Below are 16,549 nucleotides of genomic sequence, written 5' to 3'. Positions count from 1 at the left end.
GCACATGCTCAGGTGGGGAAGCTGGGACCCTTCTAAAGGGTGAGGAGGCTGCATAGCCCCCGGAAGGCTCAGAGCACAGGCTGGTCCCGCCAGCTACGCACCGGCTGCTCAGGGCAGTGGGGGACGCCTCTGGACTGCAGGCACAGCCGAGCCAGCCAGGGAGCTGCAGGTTCACAAGCCCCCAACCCCAGCCGCCCAGATGCCGCCTCCATCCCACCTCTTACCTAATGCTGGTGGATCTCTAGCCCCTCGAGGCCAGGCTTCTGGAAGTCGCTGCAGGCCTGCAAGGGGAAGAGTTGACATGGCTTTCTGTCCTCACACGTGAGTGGCCTGATTCTGCTGACTCAAGGCCAGAGCCAACCCACAATGTGCCGACCACACAGAGCTGTTGCCCAATATCCCGCCAAAGCAGCACGGTTCAGATTTAAGATGGCACAGACCACTTCAGCATGAGCACGGTCAAATCTAAAAGACTATTTCTCACTTCTGGAAATATGCGCTAGGTTAAAAGAAAAAATTTTTGTGGTTCTTAATAGTATAGTTTTAAAAAATCACCTAAAACTAACAGTGGCAGTCCCAAAAGGACAAATAGTATGATTTCACTTATGCAAGGTCCCTGGAGTAGTCACATTCACAGGGACAGGAAGGAGATGCTGGCTACCCGGAGCTGGGAGGAGGGCACGAGCTTCAGTTTGGGAAGATGGAAGTGTCCTGGAGAGGGATGGTGGTGACGGTTGCATGACAGTGTGAATGTCCTTCATGCGCTGAACTGTTCACTTAAAAATGGTTAAAATGGTAAATTTATGTTATGTATATTTTACCACGATAGAGAAAAACCAAACAGTGGCAGGCTGGCTGCTACTGGGAAACATTAAAAGCAGCAGTTGCCAACAGGCCTGCCTAACTTTGAGCGTCTGGAGAGCAGAGGTCCAGGAGTCAGACTTCAGTAACTCACCGTCTGGAACACCGTCTGGGACAGGAAACTGGCCGTCACTTTGCTGATGTCACTCTCGCCACCCATCTTACAAAGGATGTAGCCGTACAGGTTAGCGGCTTGGAGAGAAATCCCAGCTATCACGAGGGCCTGTACTCAGAGTAAAGGGGGTTCTTCTCAGGGCATGTGTGGAAACGCCCGTCCCACACCAAGTCAAAGGGGCTCTGGCCTACACCGAGTAGTAACAGCCGACCTTTATCGAGCGCCTACAGTACTCGTGGACACTTCATAATTGTCAACAACACGAGAGTCTGGTGCCATGACCATCCCGTTCGACAGGGAGGAAACTGAAGCACAGAGAAACCAAAGTTGCTAGGTCACGGAGCTGATGCGTGGTCCAGCCAGAATCCAAACCGCAGAGCCCACACTTAATGATGCTGTTGTTTCTATACTGTCTGTGGATATTCTGTTTTCTCATTGAATGAACCAGATCATGGCAATGAAATATGATTCTGAGATAAAACTTCAGAACTCCAAGGCTAGGGTTCCCTGGGAGGGGCTCCCTGTCCAAGGTAGGATGCCATACGCTTTTTCTAGAAACCCTCTCGTAGCAGCATGAGTCAGACGAGCCAAAAGGTGGAAACAGCCCAAATGTCCATTAGCAGATGAGTGGCTAAACTCAATGTGGCATATCCATCCAATGGAATAGTATTCAGCCATAAAAAAGAATTATGATACCTGCTACGACACAGATGAACCTCGAAAACATTATGTTAAGGGAAAGAAGTCAGCTACAAAAGACCATATGTTGTATGATTCCATATATAGGAAATGCCCAGAATAGGCAAATCTATAGAAACAGAAAGATTAGTGGGAACAAGGGGAACAGAGGCATGGCGGGGGGAATGGGGGATGGCTCAAGGGTACAGGGTTTCTTTTTGCAGTGATGAAAATATCCTAAAATTGATTGTGGTGATAGTTGTACAACTCTGAATATTCTAGAAGCCATTGAATTATACACACTAGATGGGTGAACTGCCTACTATGTGAATTATATCTCAATAAAGCTGTTTCCATCATCAATTAATTGATCAATAAAAACCCACTCCTGCCACCAGTGGTTCTGTGCAGATGTCACAGCAACGTCAAAGTCAAGGTGTTGCCTTACCAGCCACTTTAGCTTCAAGGAAAATAAGGTGCTAAAAAAGAACACGATCCAAATCATCGGGCAGATAACGAGGCCAAGCCAGAAGATTCGCGCCTCAGCTTCCGTGGCAGCCATGTTATTTGGAGTGACCTGTGGCAGGAAAGAGATTCCGTTTTCAAAACCGTGAAAATGGTCGCAAAGGAGCATGCTGCCACTTTCGTGTATTTCACATGGGCTTCTGCTCCCACGCGACTCTGAACGGAGCGCCAGCAGCGATGGGCGTTGCGTAGGGCGGGAATCAGATCAGCACGAAGCCCAAGCAGAACCCACGGCAACTTCCCACAGCCGTGTTCCGGTTCTAGTTCGATGACTCGTAACGGACAATACCTTTCTGGCTTCAAAAATCCAGTGGCTTTTCCCGTCTTCATCTATCTGGTTCCACCAGCAAAGGCCGACCATGAGTCTTCCGGTTACATTCTGAGGAAGGTGGACAAAATGACTGTAAGCGTGCCACAGGCAAGGAGAGCGTCGTCATCTTTTCATCGAGGAATAAGATGAAGTCACCGATTCATGTTGAACTTGGACTGGGAGCAGGAGGAGGGCGGGACTGACCTGTGTGGTTCCCCAAAATCAGTTTCAAGGCTTCTAATTTTTAACTAAGCTTACCTTGAAAAGTGACAGGATCCCCCCTACCACCAAATATATGTTTTAAATATATTATATGTAAATTTTACCAAAAAATCCAAAGCCCTATGGAATTCTCACCCTCATCTGGTACACATTTGCAACCATGACAATTCATACTCAGAAGCCATTTTTTCAACACTAAATAATGTGTTTTTTCTCTAATTTAAAGTGATGCTGGCTCAGTATTCTTAAGTGTGTGTCAGCAATTTAAACCAAAGTACCTCTTGGCCCAAATCAGCCGCATGCATCAGCAGTGTCACCACCCGGAAACGCAGCCCACGTGTTTGGGGAGCAACGGTGTCACAGGCAAGGGGGCCTTACCTTCACAGACCAGAAGTCGAAGGACAGAAGGAGAAGCACAGTGACAAAACAGCCCACAAAGCTTCTGCTGAACCAGTCACAGCACACGTAGGTGACAGTGGCACTCACTCGGAAAAACAGGTGGAAAAAAGTGGCCAAGGGGTGCCTAGGAAAGAACCCAGACGCCCCCTCAGTCCAGGGCCAAAGGGCAGTCGCTGAAGCCATGGTTTCTGACTTTCCATGTTCCCCCCAGTGCACTTCAAGCCCAAACTCAGTGGGGCCGTAGCCCTGAGGACACATCACTAAATAAGAAGGGCCACACCAGTCATCATTACACTAGCAGTTTCTTCTCTCCCTCTCGAAGAATCCAGTACTTTCCCCTGCCTCGATCCCAAATATCACTTGCCCTCTCCGAAACTCAGTCACCTTTGAAATGAAACGTGACCAGGGTCACACCTTCCCACCTTGCAGCGAGAATGACCAGTTCCCTAAAGGTTAAGGTCGGGTTATTCCGCCAGTAACTGGGCGCCGAATCCACATGCACCCACGGGTGCAGAGTCTCATGTCATCGGGGAATGCGTGTTCCTGGACAGAGGGAAGTGATCATGACGTGAAGGCGGCGGGTCTAACTCATAGCTGCTCATAGTGAGTGGCACCTGAATGATGAAATTTACCCTAGAGGAAGATGGTTCTTATTCACTCTGCCTGTAGACACGGAAGAAGAAAGAACCAAGGGGAATACACTCATCCTACATCAATTGCTTTTTTTAAGAAAAAAAGAGTCTGAAAGACAGGAGCCCAAGGGAAGGTCATTAACAAGGGTCATGCATGTTTCTAGAACAGATAGCGAATACCTACAGGGGTCACGCAGGTGACGGCGGTGGGTGACATGGGCCAGGCAGAAGACACTCATAGCTTTCTATTTCTTTCTTTGGAATCCACCTCGGGAGAGTACAGGTATCCAAAAACACTTAACTGCAAGAAAGCTACAGAGCAAGCCCGAGGATAGATGGCCATCGAAGTGCCACCCAGTGTAGGGAGGAAGGGGAGGCGACGCTACTCAGCATACCTCACCCTGTAATGCCGACCTGATATTTGCACAAGAAGCCAGAAATCCAGACTTGGGATGGGAAATCAGATTTTTAAATAATGGCGACTAATTATGTTAATAAAATATTGCAGGCTGTTTTATGCCAGTCCTTGAGCCGCCAGCTTGCAAACTCTGGGATGATCAGAGGGAACCCGCAGGCCTGCAGCGGGGAGGAGCTGCTTGTGAGGTCATAGTACGCAGCGTCAGCTCCTAGAGAACCGTGCGTTTCTGACTCCCGAGGGATTGTGAACGAAGGCTCAGAAACACAATTTATAGTGACGTCTGCATCTTCCAAAGGCAGAGAGCCCCAAACACTGGCCATTCACCAGAACGTTTCTCATCCGTGCTTTTCGGAGGCTGAGCTCTCCTGGCAGCCTGGAGGAAGAGCCAGCCTGGGAGGTGTAGCCGGCATTTAAGAATTAGACGTGATCATGTAGAACTTCCAAATCTGGAATGTTCCAGAAGATAAGACTCTTGGGAGTCTCTTATACCCTTTTTGCCTTAAATCTTATTGAGGCTCTTTCAACTAACTGACTCGATACAATTTGGCCCCTTCACCCTGAAGATGAGTCCTCTTGCGAGGACTGAAAATTGTTTGAGGGCAGAAACCACATTTTAGATAATTTTATATCCCCGATAGCGCCCGGCATTTAAGATTCTTGGCAAATGTCTGTCATGTCAAACCCTGTAATCAGTCCGTTAAGGATCACGGGGAACATCTGTTGTCTTTGTAGAACAAGACAGACTTAAAAGATGTCCGAGAGACCCGACTACACTGATCCAGGGTCAAACCTGGAAGTTAATGCATTCGAATAAATCCCCTGCCCGCCCGCTTTTTCTTTTTTTGGCTGTGGTTTCCTGAAATAAAATGCAGAAAAAATTCCAGTTGCTGGAAGGTTCTGCTTAATTGGGTCCTGGAAACTGACTGTTCCCTTAACTTGTAATGGAAAGCATTATTATTATTATTATTTGATTCAAACAAAGCCCAAAGCAAGTAGAGAAGGATGCCAATTGCGCTTTCAAATACGGCTCTAATCCTGTTTTATGCAGGGTGCTCCCCAGGCAGCCGTGCGAGGCCTCCCTCAGCCCCCCGCAGCTCGCACCCCCTGTGTCCCCAGCTACACTAATGCGGTCTTGCGTCAGTTTTCCAGTCTCAAGAGTTGTGAAGGGCGTGGCTTAAGCCCGTCCACCCTCCCCTGCCATGGGGTCCTTCGTCCTCCCAGCGTTCTCTCCGGCCACCTCCGCAGCCGCAGAGCACACACAGACACGGTGACATCACCTCCATCTCTCAAAGCCACTGGCTTCCAACTCCACCCTCCCAGGCACCCACCTGGTCCCCCCTCGGGAGGTAAACCGTGCAGAGGTGCCAGGCTGCCAGGCTTCACGTCCTCTGAGAAGCTCCATGGCCCTTCCCTATGCTATGTAACCTCTCGACACCTCAGTCTCTGCTCCTGTAAAATGGGAATGCCAACAGGCGCCACTTCCAACGACATTAAGGAGATGAAGTGAAGGTGGGACGCATAATGTGCTTGAAACCCGGACCAGGCTCAGTAACTGTGAACAGCTGTTGGTACCTCAGCCCTCAAGTCACTCGAAACTGTCCCACCTCCAAGGAGCCAAACAGTAGAATTCCCCTCTGACCACAGCTTTCTCTGTCTGATTCCCCAGGGGCGGACTGTGATGTCTGCAGGGATCCCCCCAGACCCCTGATGGTCCAGATCCGCGCCTCCCTCCGCTCTCACTGAAGAACCTACATCCCTCGACTTTAACAGGTAGCATCTTCCACTCGGTACCCAAGGCTCTCCTCCACCGGCCAGGGAGAAGTCTGTGACCTCAAGGAGTGGAGGAAGAAAGACAGATGGAGAAAGGTGGAAATGAGATTTCTTAAAGTGTGGCCAAGGTGGGGAGAGTCTTGATGCGCTTTGGTTCAAGTTTAACCCACTTTCCCAGTTCTGAGCCCCAGCACACCTATTGGCTTCCTCCTCGCAAGGAAACGCAGAAGCTCCTCAGCCTGGAATGTGCACGAAAGGCCCCTGAGGAGGCCTCAAAATGTGCCCAAGGCTGCCCCTGTCCCCGGACACGCGGGCACAGATTTGGAGTGGCGCCTGGACGTGAATCTGACCAAGGACAAGCGCCGCCCTATACTGGATTCACAAACTCCCCCCAAGAGCCGACTGTGGCCCACTTCCTGGTCCTGTGAATAAAGTTATATTGGCACGCTGCCACGCTCACTCATTCGCTGGCCTGCAAAGCCGAAAATATTGACCCAGAACGTGTGCCAACCCCTGCTCCAGGCTGGCAGGAACAATCTGGTGATGAAATTAGTCTCCATTCAAAACAAAACAAAACGAAGCAGACTGCCACTCCTGGTCCCTTCCCCTGAAAAAACAAATCTGCTCTGAGAAGCTGCAGAGCCAACGGATTGGCTAGAAATCAGGGCAGCGTCATCTCTGGGGATGGGTGAGGGGGTGGTGACCCGGAAGGTGCACAGGGCGCCGTCTGGGGGCTGGAGATGATCCACGTCTTGATCTCGTGTGTACACGTGTGTAACTAATCATTGAACCGTACACTTAAGATGAGTGCACTTTACCGTATGCACAGTACATCGTGATAAAAAAAAATTCTGATTAAGTCCCTGACCAAAATGTTTGCAAGTTACCCTAAAAATTCTACATGGTACACATCCAGTAATCACGCTCCTCAGTATTTACCCAAATGAGCTGGAAACTTAGATCTGCCCAAAAAACAGCACACAGATGTTTACAGCAACTTTACCCGTTATGGCCCCAAATTGGAAGCTCCTCAGAAGTGTCGGAATAGGTGAATGGGTAAACTGTGGTCCATCCACACAATGGGATATTACTCAGCGCTAAAAAGCAATGAGCAACCGAGTCATGAAAAGACACGAAGGAACCTGAAATACATGTTACAAAGTGAAAGAAGCCAGTCTGGACAGGCCGTGTGCTGTATGATTCCAGCTGCAGGCACGCGTTGCTTAACAACGGGGCACGTTCTGAGAAATGCGTCGTTAGGCGATTTCGTCGTTGTGCGAACATCACAGAGTGTGCTCACACACACCTAGATGGCACAGCCCACCACACACCTAGGCCCTATGGTACTGATCTTACGGGACCACCGTCATATGTGCGGTCCGTTGTTGACCGAAACATCGTGATGTGGCGCATGACTGTATATGACATTCTGGCAAAGGCCAAGCTATGGAGTCAGTAGAACGATCCGTGGTGGCCAGGGGTTGGCGGGATGGAGGATGAAATGGCGGAGCACAGGGGATTTTTAGGGCAGTGAATCCACTCTGTACGATGCTGTGATGGTGGACATTTGTCACACATTTGTCAAAACCCATAGAACTGCACAGCACCAAGCAAGAACCCTGATGTAAACGCTGGACTTGAGTTAATAATAACATACTGGTTCCTCAACTTTAACAGACGTACGACACTAACACAAGATGTTAACAACAGGGGGAACTTTGGAGTGAGAAGGGGCTTATGGGAACTCTCTGGACTTTTTGCGCAATTTTTCTGTAAATCTAAAACCACTCTAAAAAATGGACACAGCCCGGGGGCGTGCTCTGCCTGGACAGAGTAAATACAGTAAAACTGGGGAAAGTGAGTGTCCCATGGGCCCCCATCTCGCCTTTCCCACAGACTTCCAAGAGAGGTTGATTTTGGGGGAAAAATTGATTCAATCCTAAATTTAGCAGTCATCCAACGGTATCCTTAAAAGTCGCCCTTTATTTGTTTAAATTACTTTGAAAACCATACTCTGGTTTTTTATGACTGTCTCCAGCTTGAATTCCTCCTCAAACATCCTATTTTAAATTCTCAGCCATCTGTCTGACACTCTGGGAAGCTGTCTGCTTTTCCCTGTGGCAAAGGTCGGAGGAAAGACAGCATCTTTCCTGCTTGGTTTACTTTGCCACTAAAAGAAAGCATCTGAGATGATGTCTAGAATTTGCTTCAAAATAACCCGGGGGTGGGGGGTGGCTGGGGGTGAAGATGACGTGGGCAGGCCATGTGCTGATCACAGCTGAAGTTGGGCAATGGGAACACCAGCTTCATTGTTCTCTGTACTTTTATGTAAATTTGCATTAAAAAAATAGAAATATAGAGAAATCACATTTGCACTGAGGCAAGACACCTTTCAGAATAAACCAAGCCCATGGGCTGATATTCTGGGGGCCATCTGTGGTGAAAAAAAAAAAAAATTCAGACCTAAAAATCCCCAGTTGAGTAATTGGTCATTACAGTTGGACACACGAGATGCATGAGAAAAATCACAGAAAGCAGGTCCTTTCTTCTGGGCTTACCAGTCCCTCTGCAAAAAAAAAAAAAAAGGCCACCCCTATATGGAGTACAAATGCCCACCTGGCCCCCAGCCTGGCCCCAACCTGGACAGGGGGCACAGTGAAAGCCAGAGGGCCTGGCTCCCCATTCGTGCTCCATCGTTGCTGAGTCCACGGCCAGGGACAAGGACTAAAGGGCTCAGAGCCTTTGTTTACTCATCTGTGAAACAGGACAACAACATTTACCCCAGACGTCTGAGGCTTCCGGGAGATAAGACACCTCGGATGCGACATTAGAGGGGGCCTCTGGGGGCTGTGGCTAATATCACTCATTTATCATTTGACTCATTAATGGTCAAGATTTTTGTGAACGGGAGAAAGTGAGAAAAAGCCCTGAGCAGTGATGCTCTTTCTGGATGGCCTCTCCTAGACAGATGTTTTTCCCCATTGTTAAAAATGAGCAGGGTGCTGCCATTTATTTCTGCGGCACTGACGCCCACTTAAGAGTCATTTCTGCTAACAGCAGCGTGCTGCTGTGAAGACGGGGGAGGAAGGGGGCCGCCCCGGTGCAAGGGGGAACAGCTAAGAGGACGTCCACCTGTCCCTTGGCCGCTTCTCCCTGCCACCAGCACCCCACATGCCCTGGGAGCTTGTTAGAAATGCAGGATGGGTGGCCCCAACCCAGCCCACCCCCCTGAGCCCGAATCTTCATTTGCACAAGACCCCAGATGATTCACATGCTCGAATACGAGTTACTCAGTCTCAGGAACAAAGCAGAAAGGGACTGAAGGAACCTACCTCTGAAAAAGCAGAGACCCCTACAAGCCCTTCAGAACCTGGGGGCCCTGGCTAAGGCAGGGGATGAATTGTCTGGGTGGAATCTGATCTTCTCTAGAATGTTCCAGAAGCAATGTCAGCTCCACCGTCCTTCAGACTCCAGTTTCTTGCTTCGAACGACACCACGCCTTCCTCCTCCCGGGACACCTGAGCCCAGGATGGGCAGGTTTTGGGACTGTTGGCATGTCTGGGCAGATGCTGGCTGCTGAGTCCTCACAGCTTTGAGGCAAAGGTCAGCACATGTGCAAGGGAATAAAAGCACCGACTTCCCTCTGCTCGCCACGATTTTCCCTCTTGTTTCTGTTCTTTCTTTTTAAAGACACATCCCAACTTCAGAGGCTGGCTGTGCTCAACAGCCAAATGACAGTGAAGCCCCAGGGACAAGTCCGTGGCCCCTGGGGGCTCAGCCCAGGCTGGGCCCTGCCAGGGGGTGCTTGCTGCTCTCCCTGGGGCATCCCGGTGGATTCCCTCCCACACAGCCACAGCCCACTGCCTCCTGCTGCTGCCGGAATCAAGGGCCAGATTTCTTAGCTAAAGACCCAGAGTTTTCCAAGGAAAGGAGAGCCCCAAAGAGCTAAAACAGGACTTCAAAGAAAAACCTGTACACGCGTGCTCACAGCAGCAACATTTAGCATCACCAAAAGCTGGAGACAGCCCAAATGTCTGTGAACGGAGGAGTGGATGAACACAACGTGGCCTACCCAACACCAGGAGATGATCCAGCCAGAGAAACGAGCGAAGCGCGGACACACGCTACAACGTGGACGGACCTCGAAAACATTCGGTTAAGGGAAAGAAGCCAGACACAAAAGCACAGATATCGTGTGATTCCACTCACTCAAGTATCTAGAATAGGCAAATTCACAGAGAAAGAAAGCAGAATAGAGGTTACCAGGGGCTGGGGAGGAGGAATGGGCAGTTCTTGCTTAGTGTACACAGGGCTGCAGCTCGGGAAGATGAAAAAGTTCAGGAGATGGATGGCGGTGATGCTTACACAGCAACGTGAATGCATTTAATGCCACCGAACTTACACTTGAAAATGGTTAAAAGGGTAAATTTTATGTTATGCATATTTAACCACAATAAAAAAAATACATGAACAAAAAGGAATGAAGTTCTGACGCCTGCTACGATGTGGAGGAACCTTGAAAACATGATGCTCAGTGAGAGAAGCCACACAAAAGGCCACGTATTGTAGGATTCCATCCATATGAAATGTCCAGAATAGGCAAATCTATAGAGACAGAAAGCAGATTAGAGGTTGCTGGGGGCTGGGAGGATGGGGGAATGGGGAGTGATTGCTAATGGGTCCGGGGTTTCCTTTTGGGGTGGTGAAAATGTTCTGGAACTAGACAGTGATGATGGTTGCATGACAGCATGAATGTACTAAATGCCGCTGAACTGTTCATTTTAAAATGGTTGAAACAGTCAACTTTACACTTTGTGTATTTTACCACAATTTAAAAGAGAGAGAGAGAGAAAAGAAATGGGGGGAAAGGAGAGACGCTGGCTTCACCGACTCTCCTTTAGAAAGAGTGCGGTGGGGGGCACTGAGCAGAGGGTCGTAGGGCCAAGTTCGGACGCAAATTATCACATGCCCGGATTCAGATCCCCGCTCCTCCATGAAGAACTGTGTGACCCTGAGCGAGTGACTTCTCTCCATGTGTCCTCATCTGTAAAATGGGATGATGAGAGTTAGGCTGCTGCGCTGCACACCACCAGGGGGCACCACTCAATCACGGGCCCTGTGGATCGTGCTCCCTGGAGTCGCGCACGGCACACCCGTGTGGCCGTGCGCACCGATAACAGTACCCTCGGCATGGGGCCGCTGGGAAGATTACAAAAGAATAACAATGCAGGTAAAAGGCTTAGGCTATGGCCTGGTGGGCAGCAAATGCCAGCTATTATGAGAAATAACAGTGCCTTTGTGCTGCGGAGTAACCAGCTTTTGTAGGACGCGTATGAATCACCACATACGAATTACCCGGGTCTGTGGTTAAAATGAAGATTCTGGGGACGTCTGGGTGGGACCTGAGAGTCTGTATTACTAATGCACAGTCGGGTGATACCGATACTGCTGGAAATAGAGGAAAGCCGTCACCTGCTGTGGGAATTTCCCAGGTGTGCTGTGACACAGCACGACAAACCGGGTGACTGAAACCAACAGAAACTTATCCCTCAGAGTCTGGAGGCCAGAAGTCCAAAGTCACGTCTCTACAGGGCTCCTTTGGAGGGAGAAGCTATCCCAGGCCCCTTTCCTCCCTTCTGATGACAGCTGGCATCCTTGGCGTTCCTTGCCTTGTAGCTGCGTCGCTCCAGTCTCTGCCTCCATTGTCACATGGTGTTCTCCACATGTCCGTCTTCACGTGGCCGGCTTCTTATAAGGACACAAGTCATATTGGATTGAGGCCACCCCACTCCAGTATGACCTCATCTTAATAATTACACTTGCCAAGACCCGACTTCCAAGAAAGGCCACGTTTTGAGGCGCTGGAGGTTAGGACTCCAATATATCTTTGTGGGAGAGGATACAAGTCAACTCATAACATCTGCCTTGGGACAAATGAGCCCAAAGAAAAGAAGCAAGATAAGAAGGGGACAGAGAGCCACTTTGCAGATGAGAACACAGATGCTCAGAGAGATGAAGTGAAGAGCCCCAGGGTCGGAGCAAAGAAGCAGTTAGGAAGCTGATGCTGTGCTGGATTCGGGTGCTCTGCACTCCACTCTCCAGCTGCACGCCCTGGAGGGAACTGCATCTGTCCAAGCAAAGGTCAGCTTTTCTAGTTTGCACGAAAGCATCTTTTTTTTTTTCTGAGGAAGATTAGCCCTCAGCTAACTACTGCCAGTCCTCCTCTTTTTGCTAAGGAAGCCTGGCTCTGAGCTAACATCCGTGCCCATCTTCCTCTACTTTATACGTGGGACGCCTACCACAGCATGGCTGCCAAGCGGTGCCATGTCCGCACCTGGGATCCGAACGAGCGAACCCCAGACCGCCGAGAAGCGGAACGTGCGAACTTAACTGCTGCGCCACCTGGCCGGCCCCTGCACGAAAGCATCTTACGGGCTAGCAGCTGCGCTGAGTGGCAGACTGGCCACCAGCACCAATGTCCTCACTCATCCTCCGCCCGGAGTTTCATAGCTGCCCCACCTGTCAGCTGTCCCCTGATGAACCATAGGTCAACTGAAAGGGACATGAGCTTGGTGACTCCCTAAAACATGTCCTCTGGGAGATGATAATCAGGCTTGATACACTCCTAGCCACGGAGCCTGAGAGCTGACGCTGGAGACGAACCCAGACTGTGGCCTCTAAACTCCATTCTCCAAAGGAATCAGGGCTCCCGGAGAAATAGCGATTGCAGGCACAGACGGAGAAACGCACACGATGAGGCTGGGACGTCGGAACAGCCCCAGGTAGCAAGGAAGCTGTCAAAGGCCACGAGAGTCAGGTCAAAAAGACTCAGAAGCCAACTGGAAGAGGCTCCCACTGGCCAAAGGTGGGACAATTGGAGTAGCCATGAGAACAGGTCTTTGTCCATGAGTTGTGTGATACTTAGACCCTTCAGTGGTGGCCTATGGGGGATGCTGGGAATGAACTCAGTATCTGAGAAGGGGAAAGTGAAGGGCAAGGATCAAGCATTTACGATGCCGCTTCTCTATAAAGTGTATCCTGCAACGACTAAACACTTGAAGAAGGGGAGTATCTCTGTCTAGGTCACTTCGGCTCGCAAATGAAGATCGAATGACACAACAGGAATGTCACCATGCCACAATCCCCGCATAATTCAAGAGAAGCAGCTGAGGACAACCAGGCATCAGGAGCCCCTGATGGAAGAACAAACCCCTGCCAGCACCAAAAAAAAAAAAAAACCCACACCTGAATCTCATCAAGGCTTGAATGCTAAGTAATTTACAAGAAATATAGGGGACAAAGGAAAATACTAAAGGACACTACAGGCATGCAATCAGCAAAACTGACCCCGTGAGCAGCTCTACGGAACAACGAATCAATTACAAGGGCGGGGGGGGGGGAGCGGGGAACGAGCAAGAAGCGAATACTTATAGATCAAAGGGGATCTTGAAGAAATATAGCAACTGATTGCAATATGTGGAAGTTATTCAATTGTGGTTCAAACAAATAATAAATAAATAAAATTATGAGACAATCAAGGACATTTGGATATTGGCTGGATATTCGGTGATATTTGGGAACTGCTAATTATTTTAAAGTGAGAAAATGCTCCTGGGGCTTTGCTTTTTAAAAATGAATTCTTGTCTTTTATTTTATTTATTTATTTATTTTTTGGTGAGGAAGATCGGCCCTGAGCCTGTTGCCAATCTTCCTCTTTTTGCTCAAGGAAGATTGTCGCTGAGCGAACCTCTGTGCTCATCTTCCTCTATTTTATGTGGGATGCTGCCACAGCGTGGCTTGGCCAGTGGCGTGAGGTCCACGCCCAGGATCCGAACCTGCAAACCCCAGGCCGCCAAAGCAGAGCGCACAAACTTAACCATGATGCCACCAGGCTGGCCCCCTTGTCTTTTAGAGAGAACATATCAAAATATTTATGTTTGAAGTGATGTGATATGATGTCTGGGGTTTGCTTAAAAATAATCAGGGGAGGATGAAGACGGAGGGTCTAAAAGGAAGAAGACTGGTCACGAGTTGATACTTGCTGAAGCTGAGCGAGGGGTACACGGGATTCACTATATTATTCTCTTGGGCATATGTTCGGAACTCTATAATAACTTTTTTTCAAGTAGCCACAGAGGCAGACTACTGCCTTTCAAATTCCAGCTCTGCCATTTACTGTGTGCCTTTAAACAAGGGACTCAACCTTTCTGGTCCAGCTTCCTCACCTGAGAGATGGGGATAATCACCTCTACCTACTCTCAGGGCTTAGAGCACAGTGGACACTCAGTAGACACACGTGCATTTGTTCCTTTGGGCTGGGATCTGTGAGAAGCCAGCCTCTGAGATGGCCCCCAGTGATCCCAACCTCCTGGTATTCACAGTCTTGTGTAGTCCCACAGTGAACCACCAGGGCCGGTCTGCGTGACTGACAGAATACATCAGAAGTGACTGTATGACACTTCTGAGACTAGGTTATAAGAGACCCTGTGGGTTCCGTCTTGCTCACTCTCTCTTGCTCTCTCCCTCACCATCCCTGGGGGAAGCCAGCTGCCATGTTGGGAGCAGCCCTATGGAGAGGCCCACACGGGAAGGAACTGAGGCCTCCTGCCAACAGCCACGTGAGGGAGCCATCTTGGATGAGGCTCCTCCCCGCCAGTTGAGCCTTCATATGTCTGTAACCTCACGGGACCCTGAGCCAGAACCACCCAGCTCAGCTGCTCCCAGATTCCTGACCTTCAGCGACAGCAGGAGACAATAAATGTTGGTTGTCTGAAGGCACTAAGTTTGGGGGGTAATTTGTTATGCAGCAATAGCTAACTAATACAGCCTCTAAGGTTGAAGAGTTTTAACTCTGTCTAATCCACTTTATGTTTTGTGAGGTCGTTTCAAAGGGCAGGAAGGACAAGAAGATCAGGTTCCTCTAAGAACCCAGGTGGTAAAATGAAGGCCCCCAGTCTTACCTGAAGGCAGCTGGGGGTGGGGGAGCACATGAGGGCAGCTGCAATGACACGCGCGTCTTTTAAACAGGAGACTCAGGGGTACTAACTTAGGGAGAGAAAAAAGCACAGAGGCCAAGGACTGACTTTCCAGAAGCCTGGAGCGGAAATGAGCCAGCAGGAAGGCGCTCGGAGCAGGTGGCGCCCTGGAGAGGTTGAAGAAGGTCGGGAACCGTATTCCTGTTTGTTTCCACCCTCACTCAGAGCGGGTGCTTTTTTTTTTTTGGCACTGGAAGGAGAAAGTAGAATTCACCCACTCACGTGCTCTCATTTCTAAAGAGCCACTGGATTCTGCTAGAAAGTGGGCAGGACTTGAAGGCACCCCATGTTCACTCTTGTGTGAGTTTGGGTTGTAACCTGGCTCTTAGGAGCTTCCGTTTCCTCATCTGCAAAATGGGGAGAATCCTGTCTTTACTCACATTTTTATTTTTGACCATTTTAATGTGTCTAGAATCAGGATGCACCCATGAATGCTGGCAAATATTAATACGGTATTTATTTACCACCCCCAAGAGCCAGAACTGAGCCACTGTGCTTTAAAATGATAGCATCTTAGAAACAAAGAGGCTAACTTACGGGTTATTTAATGGGAGAACTGAGTGAAATCATATTAATTCATTCAGCAAATACTGCATCACTACCACAGGCTGGCCTGTGGGATCCCCATTAAACTAGTTTCTTTCTTCTTTAAGAACAGCCTGTGACATTGTTAAAACTATTTGTGCCTTCCGGCAACAAAAGGACGTTCCAGGTCTAGTTGGACGGGTTTCTGCCTCAAGATTTGCAACCCACTTCTCTGTAAGGAGCCCTGGGTTCTGTGAATGGCGAGGGGAATCAAACACCAAAATCTGGGGGCTGGGGTGCAGGGAAGGGGTAGTGGAGGGCAAAAAAGTGCCACTTCTGGGCCACCTTTAGTAGTGACAGGGCTTGGAAAAAAATGTCCTTTTAGAACACAGCATTTCTGCAGTATTTCTGCCAAAAATCATAACCTGGATCAAATCATGCGTAACACCAGACAGACCCAAGTTCAGGTACGTTCCTCAAAATTGCCGGCCTTTATTCTTCAAAACTGTCCATGTCATGAAAGATCAAGAAAGGCTGAGAATTGCTCCAGGATGACTAAATGTGATGGGCTATCCTGGATCGGATCTTGAACGGGGAAAAAAAAGTTGCTATAAAAGACGCTGGAATATGGACTGTAGATTACATAAGGTTTTTAGTTTTAGTCATTGCGCTCTGCTTATATAAGAGAATAACCTGTTCTTAGAGGGCAAGGGAGCACGATGTGTGCAACTTACTCTCGAACACTTCAGAAAACACACACACACACACACGGCAGTGCTAACAATTGGTGAATCAACGTAAAAGCTATGTATCGGCTCCTTGTACTGTTCTCGCTGCTTTCCTGTACATTTGAAATTATTTCACAGTAAAAAGTTATTTTAAGTCCTTTTAAGGACATTCATTCAAAATATTATTTTCCAACCTAACGTATTTTGTTGCTGTATTTTACGATTCTTTCATGTGGGGTTTCATCAACCACTGACACGCCCCATCGCACTGAAAGCAGCAGGTCTTGTAACCGCCGTGGATGTGCATTTACTGTCTGCAGGGTAACCTGGT

General features: G+C 49.0%; 1 protein-coding gene across 7 annotated transcripts in view; it reads right to left on the bottom strand.

Annotated features, from left to right (window-relative positions):
- Positions 1-16,549, bottom strand: part of TVP23A (trans-golgi network vesicle protein 23 homolog A) — a 39,071-nt gene that overhangs the window by 9,064 nt on the left and 13,458 nt on the right. For all 7 annotated transcript variants that reach the window (XR_011424348.1, XM_070231032.1, XM_070231033.1 and 4 more), the window contains 5 exons: positions 3,090-3,234; positions 2,469-2,558; positions 2,103-2,231; positions 956-1,084; positions 225-281 (listed from right to left, as the gene is read on the bottom strand). Coding sequence is in view for 6 of the 7 variants with exons in the window: in XM_070231032.1 (XP_070087133.1) it covers positions 225-281; positions 956-1,084; positions 2,103-2,231; positions 2,469-2,558; positions 3,090-3,234 (550 nt within the window). In the remaining variant the exon portion in view is untranslated. The remainder of the gene's footprint in view (positions 1-224; positions 282-955; positions 1,085-2,102; positions 2,232-2,468; positions 2,559-3,089; positions 3,235-16,549) is intronic.

The sequence above is a fragment of the Equus caballus genome, chromosome 13 (genome assembly GCF_041296265.1).
Source record: "Equus caballus isolate H_3958 breed thoroughbred chromosome 13, TB-T2T, whole genome shotgun sequence".
Classification (NCBI taxonomy): domain Eukaryota; kingdom Metazoa; phylum Chordata; class Mammalia; order Perissodactyla; family Equidae; genus Equus; species Equus caballus.
Note: the sequence above shows the minus strand (reverse complement) of the source record. Positions and strands in the feature narration are given on the sequence as shown.